This window comes from Anomalospiza imberbis, chromosome 2 (genome assembly GCF_031753505.1).
Source record: "Anomalospiza imberbis isolate Cuckoo-Finch-1a 21T00152 chromosome 2, ASM3175350v1, whole genome shotgun sequence".
Classification (NCBI taxonomy): Eukaryota; Metazoa; Chordata; class Aves; order Passeriformes; family Viduidae; genus Anomalospiza; species Anomalospiza imberbis.
The window spans coordinates 57,071,438-57,083,744 of NC_089682.1; the positions used below are offsets into that span (position 1 = coordinate 57,071,438).

At 38.8% G+C, this 12,307-nt stretch overlaps 1 protein-coding gene across 3 annotated transcripts in view; it reads left to right on the forward strand.

The window, feature by feature from the left end:
* Window positions 1-12,307, forward strand: part of FLT3 (fms related receptor tyrosine kinase 3) — a 42,265-nt gene that overhangs the window by 13,810 nt on the left and 16,148 nt on the right. For all 3 annotated transcript variants that reach the window (XM_068181207.1, XM_068181209.1, XM_068181208.1), the window contains exons 3-9: window positions 1,283-1,485; window positions 2,263-2,378; window positions 4,606-4,723; window positions 6,128-6,264; window positions 6,862-7,001; window positions 7,083-7,236; window positions 10,714-10,879. In XM_068181207.1, coding sequence (XP_068037308.1) covers window positions 1,283-1,485; window positions 2,263-2,378; window positions 4,606-4,723; window positions 6,128-6,264; window positions 6,862-7,001; window positions 7,083-7,236; window positions 10,714-10,879 — 1,034 coding nt within the window. The remainder of the gene's footprint in view (window positions 1-1,282; window positions 1,486-2,262; window positions 2,379-4,605; window positions 4,724-6,127; window positions 6,265-6,861; window positions 7,002-7,082; window positions 7,237-10,713; window positions 10,880-12,307) is intronic.

Sequence of the window (12,307 nt, forward strand, 5' to 3'; positions counted from 1 at the left end):
ACATCTTGATGTTATCTTATATCAGCATGCCTGAATATTGCTGGATGTTGTTGGCAACGTATCAGTGTAAAAATGTATATGAAAATATATGCCCTTAAGGGGAGACTGCCAAGGCCGTGGTCCGTGTGTGCCATAGTTACTGGGACTGACAGAAAGCTGTACCGCCCTCTATTCCCACCACCAAAGCCCATAAATCCCTGCCAGGTCCAAACTTTGACTTCGACACCAAAGGTGGACAATGAATCAAATACAATTTTATTTTTTTCTCTTCTGACTCAAAATGGTATAAAACCAGGTAGAGGTGATGTGTAACTGAATTATAAATCCTCCGAGACCTGCAGTTAAAACATTTCCTGAGGATTCTTGTTTCAAGGAAGTCTTATGAAATCTTTTTCATTCCTGAAAAACTGAATCAGTAATTCAAATAATAAATGAAGGAATAGCAGCCAAAGCTGTGCTGTCCCGGTATCTGACAAGGCAGAACACGGCTGTTACTTCTGGGTACTTCTCAGGTCAAGAGAAAGGAGAAAGGAGAGAGTCATGAGAAGAACCAACCAAACAAGCAAAATGGGGATGCAATGAACACTGTCCTTTCATAAACTTACACTGGGTAAAATTCATCCAACAAAGCAATGGAGATATTTAGGGCTCCTCTTCTGATGGAGTTACTTACTTGCCACCTTTTGCTGCAGCTAATCTTAGAAACTCATTAATCCGTTAGTGGCTTTCAGAATGACTGTGGAAGATTCTATTTCTGTTTGCAATTCTCCTTTAGTTGTACACAGGGGTGAGGAAATGAAAAATATGACAGCATCCAGCCCAAGTGTTCCTTACCCAGTAAAGCCCCCAAGGAGCTGAGGAGCAGTCTAGCCTGATGATGTAGTGACAAGCAGTGAGATGCTAAAATAAACCCAACATTCTGACCCTGCCTTTGCATCCAAGTTGCAAACAGAAAGGTTTTATTATAGTTCTGTGTCTCCCTATGGTTCTAAATAAAAGGAAACAAAGTCAAGTGTAAGGAATAACCCATATCATTAACAGAAATTATCATGGCTCTGGCTAAGATTGTTCTGTGGTGTTTGTCTAGAGAACAGAATTTACTAATTCAACAGGAACCCTATAGAGTTTCCTCATGCAGTAGAATTCAACATATTTATTAATAGGTTGGATTGTAGAAATCAAAAAAGAGCATCCTTTAAAAATATCTGAATTAAAAATAAAAAAAGAGCAAATCAAGCTAACTGCTAATAAATACCTAACATTCTGTCCTCCTGCATTGCAGGTTCCTAATATTTTGGAAGACCTTGGGTGTTACTTGAATTCTAAAGGAACAGACAACATCTACCAAACAATTAAAAATGTGGAAGTCAATGTATTTGAAAATATTGAATTAAGAATAACAATGAGCATTTCAAATATCATTTCATGTTTCTGGTTCTTTAAAAAGAGCAAAGCCTGTAAACTTTCTTTTGACTCAGAGAATAGGTAAGTCAAGGGATGTACTGGATCAAAGATCCTTTAAGAGATCTTTTCTTTTAGAATGCAAATTGAATGTTTTCTCTGACTGTGCCTGTGTTTGATTTCATGTGTGCATTATCTTTTTCAATCTCTTAATCCTTAACTGCTGTCACACATTACTGATTGTCATTTAGATCAATGTACACATATAAATCTTAAAACCAAGAACATTTTAAAATAAGCTTGTTATTTTAATTTGTATAGCATCCTGCATGGGGGTCTCCAGGCACTCTCTGACATTGATGGATTTGAGCTTTGCCGTGCTCGTGAGGAAAAATTGTGATTTTATAGTCAAAGAAACAGAGGCATGGAGAGCTATGTGACTTTTAGGATCACAGAGCACATCAAGAACAACAGCAACAGCATTCTCTCACAGCCAAACCTGGACTGGAACCTGAGACTCCATAATTGCCTCCTCATGCAAAACTTGTAGAATGAGACTGTAGGTAAAGCGTTTGGCTGTGGAGCTCCTGAACTGCCTCAAGCTCAGGAAGGCCATCCTTGCCAATGCTCAGCACTCAGCATGTGGTACTGTGGCTCTAAGTTCCTATGTGCTGCTTGTGTAGGAAGACACATGAAGGAAGTATTTCAGGTTGAAGGGCACTATGTAAATAATGAATACCATTATTTACAACCTTTGAAGGGTTCTTGCAAACGCTAAAGAGCTAACATTTAATTGTGTGTGCTGCATATTACCTTCTTCATATTAGAGTGACAAATACAACTTTACTTCCTGTTTTATAGATATATAACATCTTTGGCTTTCTCCCAAATAAAAGAAGGACAAGCTGGAAAACACACCCTCTTGGTCACAAGTAAATCTGGCAATTACACAGTAGTTGTGCCTGTTCTCATCCGAAGTAAGTATGTCTACATGAAAGGGGTCATTCCATCAATAGGTTCAAGGGCAAAGGCTCAAGTTCAGTCAAAGCAATGAAGCTTTCATGTGCTGCACTTCAAGCATCTTCCTAGATTAGCATAGCACTTGGAGCTGTCTTCGGAGGCTGAAGTCAGAACCACAAACTATGTGAGAGTCAGCTTTCTTTAGTCAATAAACCATGCAAATGAACAAATAAAGATGTAAATGTGCAGAAGCTTTCTTCTCCCCTGTGAAAAATTCCTCTCTGTGTCAAAAGGGACAAACTGACTGTGCCTTTTTTTGTGCTTTTAAGGCTTGTAAGCTAGATTTGTTTGCTCTCTTTTTAACCTGTTAATTGTTGGTGTTGCTAACTGGGTTGTAATCTGGACCAGATCAGGATTTCCCTTTTATATTCTGGTCACACTTTAACCTGCTGCCACTTTTCCACTTGTGCCTGCTGCTGGGTCTCTCATTTCTCTCACTGCTTTTCCTTTTACAATTCTGTGGGTGGCAAGAGGTACACTGAGGAAAGGGGGAAGAAACAGTCCCTCTTCTCAGCAGCAGCTTTGACTTGTTCATTGTCTTTTAAACCAAAACTCATCAGTTCTGCAGCTGCTCAACACAAGTGTGCCTGAGAAGCTGAGGTTTTAGCTGCTGTTAAATGCTCATGACAGAGCACCTGTGAGGTGCAACCTTTTGAAAGGCTCCCAGTGGGAGTGGATTTGATTGAGTTTTCTCAAGGCTCACACAAGAGACATCTCTGATGCAAAGGCAACAGCTGCAACAAAATGCAAGCTTCTGTTTCTAACTAGGGGTGTCCAAAAACATCTCAAAAAACCCATAACGACACATAGTCACATGATTTTTTTAACAGAATAGAAAGATTATATTATTTTGTCTGGAAAGCGACAAATTTAAAGATAAAATTTAAAACAGAAATTTCAAAGGCAAAACCTCAATCCAAACAGCTAAAAGACTACTGAACACTACCAGGTTTAACAAGTGCTATTATTTGCCTTGATATTAATAAACTGTAACTAATCAGCATTTGTTTTTCTCTCTTTAGTTGTTTTTAAAGTACTTCTTCTATTTAACTTTTTTTTCTCTCTCTGGTTCAGAAAAGTCACCTCTAATCTCTCCTTAATTTGAAAGCTTACTTCATGCCTCAATTATAATTTTAACAGCTTCATTGAGGGGACAAAGTATTAAGCCTTCCATTAAGACTTGCCATCTCTATATTAATTAGGCTTTAGAGATAAAAAAGTGTTATTACATGTGCAAGCAAGAATAGTTTGAAACAATGTCGGTAAAGGTCCTTTCCCTATCAATTGCTTGGATTGCTTTCTCTTTGCTTCTGTGAATTTAATGTCATAATTACATCTCTTATAAAACCCTTCAGGCTAGATGTGAATCCTTCAACTTGGACATGAATCTCTGTAGGTAAAAAAAAAAAAAAACCTCTTAGGCTTATCCTGTAAGACACAAATGAGGAAAGAAATTACAAAGCCATGAGTATTACTTTCACCTTAGTGCGTCACCTTGCCCACAATGAAAGTATGACTGAGGAAAATGTCACTTTTACATGTGGCAGCTGCAATTTCGTTGAAAGATGACTTAAAACTGGACACAGTGCTTTTCATTTTGAGTCAAACCTTTAGCCGTTTCAATACATTAAATTTTTTGTTCCTAGTCCAGGTCTGTGCCTGAGAGGTTCAGGGTACTGGGAATTGTCTAGGAATCATTTCCCTCTGGGTTACAGATGCAGGGTAGAGAAGTTTGTTGGTTATCAGAAGTCATTATCACCCCTTCTGTCTCCATCATGTATCTGATCTGACTGAGCAAACCCCATTTTGTGTACAGATTTTATAGTCTCAACAGATACTCCACCAAAGGATGGACTTAGGATATGATTTCAAAATCACAGTTGCTCCTGCCCAGTGAAATGTATAGCAACCACAGCAAATTAACACCTTTCAGCATCAGCTTCAGGATTATCCCCTGGCATATAGAGGCAGGCCTTTGGTACAGGGAAGCTGTGTATTTAGCAATCAAGGCTGAAAAGCTCATGAGACCAACCCACCCATCTAAGGCTAAATTGTTTTCTGTTCCCTCAGTGTTAAAAATCCTGAAACAAATCACAGCTCTGTAACTTTATGTACTACAAAATAAGCAAAACACTGTTTCAAAATTATTTCAGCTTTCTTAAATATTTGCATGATTTTTATCAGAAAAACCAGCCAAACCCTATTTCAGGAAAAGGGAAAAATCGGATTTTATCGAGTGCATATCAGAGAGCTACCCCCAGCCCTCTGTGGAATGGATATTCTGCAAAACACCAGAAAAGAGGTATGTGTATGTTTATATGCATGTTGAATCTCTAGACTGAAAGTTTGCCATCTTCTGAAGAAAAAGTGACCGGGTGAGAAGAAATGACCTCAAGATGTGCTGAGGGTGGTATCAGATTGTATATTAGGACAAATTTCTTCAATTACAGGGTTGCTGAGCACTGGAACAGGCTGCCTAATAAGCAATTAATCACCGTCCCTAGAAGTGTTCAAAAAACACGTAATGTGGCACTTGGAGACCTGGTTTAGTGGTGAATATGGCAGAGTTAATTTGATGGTTGGACTCAATAATCCTAGAGGTCTTCTCCAATCTTAATGATTCTATGATTCTACACTGCTTAGTGTGCCTACTCAGCTGGGGGGATGACTGAAGAAGAGCCTTTGATTCAGAAGTTTTGGAGATGGGCTCTGCTGTTTGGCACACTCATGGGCTGGTGGAAAACCTGTGTTCATGTGATCCACTTTTGGAGTGCTGCAACACATTTTTCCTAAAAATTTTGATTACTGTGCTCTTTTAGAAACTGACAGCTCTTGGCTTTAGAAATGTTATTCCAGATTAATATTTTGATGTCACAAGGGCAAATCAAAGGCGTCTTGTTTCCCCCTAGTTTTTCACATCGTTTTTAAATTTTAATCTTACAATCATAGAACACTTTAGATCAGAAAGGACCTTAAAAGCTCATCTAAGTGCACTGTAATATGCAGGTACATCTTCCACAAGATGATTTGATGGTTTCAAATCATCTCGTGCCTTAGCAGAGCTTCTAGGAATCTCTGTTCTGTGACCTTCCCAGGCACAGTGGTGAGGGTGACAGCTTGGCAATTCCCATGGTCTTCCTTTCTAACCGTTTTTAAAATGATGCAATGTTGCCCTTTTTTCAGTCACTGGAGGCTTCACCAGGAGTATCAGAGCTGAGAAGACAAGGGGTCATGATTTTGTGAGCTAAATAATCTTTCCCATTCTATTAATATATAAAGTTCATTCTATTAATATATAAAGTTCATTCTATTAATAGGGGCAATAATACTTTTCTCTGCAGCATGGCAGTTCAGGGTCTGGATCTCATAATGTCACTGGATTTGCAGCACCTCCCACCACCAGGAAATCAGAGATGTGGTGTGAAAGCTCAGCCTCTATGATTTTACTCTAGTCTGGATTTTAATCACATCATTACCTGTCTAAGAGCCAGTTTGAGCATATTCAGGTCATTTCAGCTCACATTTCTGGCCAGGCGGTGACATTTTTACCTTCTTATCTTCACCTTTCCTAGTTCCTTTTTATTCAATATATGAAATCCAGTTTTCCCACTATTGTTTGCATAATCTCATGGCTTAGAGATTTATCAGATTTATTTGCTTGCGGTTAACCAAATGAGTCAATGAATAATTATGCTTGTAATTGCAGTTGCCCTTATAAAAGGCATGAAGAAACTGGAGAAATACATGGCAAACAGGTGGTGCAACATGAATTATTTCAAACTTACATATGGTGCTGTGCAGTTAATGTCCTGGGCAGAGAATGCACCAGCCTCTTTACAATAGGTAACTTCTCTCTAAGGTTTACTTGCTTGTGAGCTCAATCCTGCTGCTGAAGTTAGTTGCACTACCCATCTAAGCATGATTTCTGGTCTAAGCTACTTGTTTGTAGCCACTGGAATAAAACTAACAATGAATATGATTGCTCTATCACATGTTTAAAACCTAATTCCAATAGCTCTTTCTGGTGTCTGTAAAAAGCCTCTTGCCTTTCTATATTTGCTATACTTGTATTGACTTTTTGTTCATGCTTTTAGGACTGTGTGCATGGAAAAGCTCTCCAAAGTGTTCTCAAACATATATATTTATATATAATTTATAATTAATATATGCACTCAGATTTGCTTGCCTGTTTTTTTAAATAAAGCCAACCTGAGCTAAGCTCTATGCTGCATTGTGCCCTAGAGGTGTCTTGTGAATCATGACAAAATTTGTTTTGAGACATCTAAATCCATGAAGGTTACTAATTTCATTATTATGGTAATTATCATTACAATGTAAAAATTAATATCTATACAGCATTAGCATAAAAAATGTTGATCTAACTGAGCATTTTCCAGGCAAAGTGATGGTTGTTTCAGTGTCTATGTTTTGGTTTTGTAGATTTAAATGAAAGACAAGCAGCACCTTTACCTGAACTACTACTTAAGGTCGGTGAACCCATGCTGATCAGATGCAGAGCTGTTCACCATAATTATAAATTCAGAATACAACTGTCTTTTGAAAACAGAGAAGTTGAGCAGGTAAAAAGACAGGGCATATTTTAAAAAAGGTTGTATCAGGCACTATCAGCTGATTAAATGTGAATCTCTGTTGAAAACCAGGGTTGCTACTTTGAAGGATTAGAATATCAAGAAAACTTCTCAGCAATTCGGATCCAGTATGTGTTTGTTTCTGCAGCAGAAAGAAATTACAGTGGACATTACACATGTTCTTCTACTGCTCATCCGAGTCAAACTGCTTTGATCACAGTTCTAGGTAATTCCAATCCCTGGTGTTAATTTTGTATCTCATCTGTTTTGCTTTGTTTTCCATGTGTCTGTTCTTTACTTGCAGATATGCAGTGTATGTTTGTAGTTCCCTTGCTAAGGAAAAAGGCTGTTTGCACTTACAAACAATCCAGGAGAGCCAAGAGATTAATCTGAACTGAGTCATTCTGGTACCTGAATACAATTAACCTTTTCTTTATATTGCTTTTGAAATAATTCCCTTTAAAAGACAGTGCTTTTAGAGGTGAAATGAAATGGCACTGTTTAGAGATGCAGTCTGTATGACTGTTTCAATGGGATCTTCTAGAAACACAGGCTGGAATTCATCTCACATGTTGGTGACTCTCAGCCAGTGTGCCACAGAGCTGTAATTTTAAAAAGCAAATTTCATTCTACTTAAGCAACATGCTGATTTGAAAGCCGGTGGTGTTGAATTTAGTTGAGAGCAGTCTCAACTAAAAACTTTATTCCTCAGATGGAAATAATATACAAATAGGCCTAGGTCTGGAATTAAGGCATAAAAAGGAAAGCTGTAGGTAGGACCACACTGCTGGAGTAGGTATGGGGGTATAATTTAATGGCTGGTGTGCTAGGAGTTGGAACCTCTAGTCCTGAAAACAAGGCTCTCTGAAGTAGTCACCATATGTTTGACCTCAGATGTATTTGCTCTCAGGATTTACAATACCTAGGCTAGGTATGGTAGGAAGTGAGAATACTTACCCCAGTCTCTTCAGAAATGACTTTCCCGGTGCAATATCCTCTTTTCAGCTTCTGTCTACCACTGAGCGGGAAGTTCTCTCATCATTTACAATAACTGAGTATGATACCTGTGCATTTTTTCTACGCACGTCTCCTTGGTAAACAGGAACATAGGGGTGAGGGTGTACTGTAGAGGTCGGGCAAGATCCTCTTTTTCATCAGTAGCTGTGCATAGGTCAGAAATAGTGGCTTCTGGGATCTGTGAAGTATCAGGTGTGAGCATGGGTGACAGTCAGAGAGAATACTTGAGTTGCTGTCCCTGCAAGGCTGTATTTCTGAGCAGGGTATTTTTTTCACTGCAATGCACCAACCTATATTGATTGTCTCTGCCCTCCTTAATACCCCTTTATCCCAACAAAACTTCTGAGGGTTCATTGTCTTTGCTGGTGAAAAACTCTATTTGTTTACTTACATGGTGGATTAAAGTGGGTGATGTTGTCATACCATGCTAACAGCTCTGCTTCTCTCTCCAAGTTTCTACAGGAATATCCTGTGCTTCTGATCCATCCCATCATTTAGCCTAATGTGTTAATGAGAATCACTGTGGGTGTGAATTTATGCTAACAATGCAGATTCCATTTCAGCAGTGATACAGATACAGATTTCACTCAGTTGCCCATGTGTTAGGGTAGCAGTTTCTGAAACAATCAGCATCCCACCTTTAAACCATTACTGTGCATGATTCAACACCTGTAGCTTCACTGGGAATCACCATGGTGAAACTTATCCAAGAGAAAATTGAATTGGTTGGCACACACTCCATTGCCTGAGGAGCCTGGCTATCATATCTGTATGGATGGGTGTTCTTCAAATCTCTAATAATGCCTTGCAGCCAGACTGCTTTGATTTGCTCTTTGGTAATTGATACCTCACCAATTTATCCCATTTTGTGTGTCTGTCAGGTCAGGCAAGGTGGTTAAGCCACTTCAAAGTACAACAGAGATCATGCCAACAGCTGCAACTGCAAGGCTCTTTGTTACTGCAGGTCTTATGTTCAGTTTCCACCAGTATTACATAAAGAATTTATAGCACTACACAATCTTAGTTCAGTAATATGTAAGTTATTTGCAGCACATTATATTAAATTGAAAAGTAAAGAAATATGAGGAACACAGACTTTTATTCAGTCTCAAGAATCTCATCTCACCTCTTTGTCATTGCTAAGTGTAAATAGTCAAAAATACACTTAAGCCTGCCAAAAATAATAAACCAAGCAGTAATGTGCCATTTTCTTTCTCCTCCAATAAAGAAATTACTTTTTTTCTCAGTTGTTTTCCAGAGAAGTGGCATACACTGCTCCAAGGTCTTTATATGCTCTCTGGAGAAAGCCTTTACTCTTGTTTGGTTGTGTTGTTAACAGTACACTCAGAGATTATATTCTGCCTGGAAGGATGAGGACCAAAAGATGAAGACTCTCTGTATAAAATCAATAAGCCTTTAATATCAAAAAATAGGAGAGTAGTCATGAAAACAATAGTTTCTTGTTTTGAAATACTGAAATGTTTGTGGTTTTATGGGAGTTTCTAGGCAGTAAGTAGGCTAAGACAGATAAAACATGCCAAGCAGAATATAGGGTTACAATCAGAAGGAAAACACTCAAAAGGAAAAAAACAGGTCCAGCAATATTTTCATGGTGTAGTTTTTCACCATGTTGCTGATTAAACATCACCACAAGTTTTCCAGAGGTTGTACAGTCCTTGGAGATACTCAAACCAAACAGGACACAGCTCTGAGTAACTTCATCTAGCTGCCCTGGGCAGGAGTTTAACTACATATCTCTTCCAGTGTGTATAGTTCTGTGATCTTTACAGAGTTGATCCTAGCACCACTGGTGTCTTGAGGACAGCCTCCCCCCCCTCCATGTCTGCTGTTCAGTCTCTTTGGGCAGGATTCATTCCAAGCCATGAGACATGCAGCCCCAGCAACAACTTTGGTTCCTTCATCAGTCAGTGCCAAGAAACAGTATTTCCAGAAGCGGTGCTGTATATCATTGTCATCTTCTGCTTCAGGATGGGATACATCTAAATATGCCTTTTTCATTCCACTGAGTTTATCAGACATCCAAACACGTAGCTTAGGTGGATCACAGAGCTTTTGACATCTCTACTAGGTGAAACAAATCCCACCCAAGCAGGGCAAATATCAGCAAGCACATGGTTCATGGACCTCTTCAAAACATTTTCCCATGTTGCTGTCATCTTGCATTGAATATGTTTAATTTAAATGGAGAAATAAAAGAGCGGCTACAGGACTCATTGACAAAATCTTCAGCTTATTTCAAAGAAGGAGAAAGAACTACTGATTATGGTGGTGGTGCCACCTGGTTTTCTTCCTGTAGAAATAAAGCCAGGAATTGCAGCTCTTAACACCTCGAATACACACCCAAACCAAACTAAATAAATATATTATTGGCCCGGTGACTCTGTAGGTTAGACTGAAGAGAAATGTCAGACCATTTTGAAAGTGCTCTGATCTGACCAAATATGCTACTTCATCAGGCTCAAATAATTTCTCTGCAACTGAACACGGTGACAATATTTCAGTACTATTTTGAAGCATTATCTTATTTTGATTAACAGGATACCTTTTGTGATGTAACAAGGTTTTTGCTTATGATAACCAAAATGAAAAACATACAGATGTTAAGATGTCTTCATTAAAGTCCAGCCTTTTTAAGACATCTTTTCTTTCACTGTTTTTTCTCCAGAAAAGGGATTTATAAATATAACTGACTCTAAAGAAGATTTTGAAGTTGGTGAGGAAGAGTTTTGCTTTGAAGTCAACTTTACAGCATATCCTCCAGTTAGATGCATGTGGCTATATTCCAATAAAACATTTCCATGTATACAAAGTTACAGTATGGATGGACACAGGTATTTGAATATTTTATAATAATTTAATACAATAATGTTTCTTCTTTATATCTCATTTGGACCATTTACTGTCGATGTTTTTTAGTCTCTTTGGTTTTTAAAAAATGAATGGGCCACATGGTGAGACTGTTAACAAAAGGCACTCAAACATAAGTTATTTTGGCTTTGAACAACAGTTCACACAGACAACTTGTAGAATCACTTTATTATCTTCTTATAATAAACCCTTTGCTAAGTTAGGCACCCAGAAACCCTTTAGTTTATATGCATTTTGCCATTCCCCTTCTCTCTAACATAAGTTCCGAGTTACCGATCTGTTGCACTTTTCATTCTGGATCACAAGTTCTGCATGTTCCCATTTTCTCATCCTGTTGTTGATGATGTTCCCAGTGTCTTTCAAAGAGCTCTGACCAAGTCCAGGGTGCTGTAGTTCCCAGGCCTCTGCTAGGTCTGCTGGCCTGTGCCTGTGTCACAGAAACATGCCGTTCTGCTCGTTACCAAGGTCATGGATTCTTCCGCTGCTGCAGCAAAACATGTTTTGAATAAACCTGTTGGTTATCTACCTTTTCTGTTATTTCCTACAATGGACTTCTGGCATGAATCCTGTTTAAGGCTAATGTTTTCTCCATTCCCTAGGCTCTCTAATTTCTTGATAACATTATCTAATTTCCTTCAGGGTTTCTTTCAGAGTAGTCCCATGACTTTGCAGGTAACAGCTTCTACTCACCTCAATGAAAGTAAAGCCAAGCTGCTCTTTTCAAGTTTTTACATTAAAACTGAGCAGGCTGTAGGCAGGAGCTAATGCTGATTCCTTCTGATATTCTTAAAACCTCTGTCATCGTCTGCATAAGGCTGTGTCAAAGCCTTGATTACACTTTTTATGATTTCTTTCCATAGTATTTTGGTACCTTTGATTTTATCCACTAGCTTGCCACGTGATCTTTGCAACAGAGTAGCCTTTTCATCTGCATCAGATTGTGTATTGGAGTCAGACCTCAATGAAGTTCCGAGACAGCTCAGTTCAGGTTAGCAAATTGTCATCTCCTGGCAATGGCCACAGGAACTCTGTCCCTGCTGATAAAGTGAGGGCTGTCAACAAACTTTGATAGCACTGGGTGGGTGTTGGTGACTAATCTGCAATGCCTGACATGGGCTTGGCAGAACTGTGCCTTGTGACAAGACTGATTTTGGAAATGAGGTCTCAGGGGACAGCCACGAGCATTTGCTCATCCTTGTCCAAAAGGTACCTCCCTCCAGCTGATAACACGGAGTTGATTTGCCTTGCAGCTGATACACACTCCTCCTCACTGCTTGTACCAGCAGGACTCAGTTTTGCTTGGATGATTGACAGTGGGTGTAAATTCAATCCAGATAAGAATTAGGTGCTACAGGCTGTGCCAACAATAATTATATCGAGAACTTTTGAAA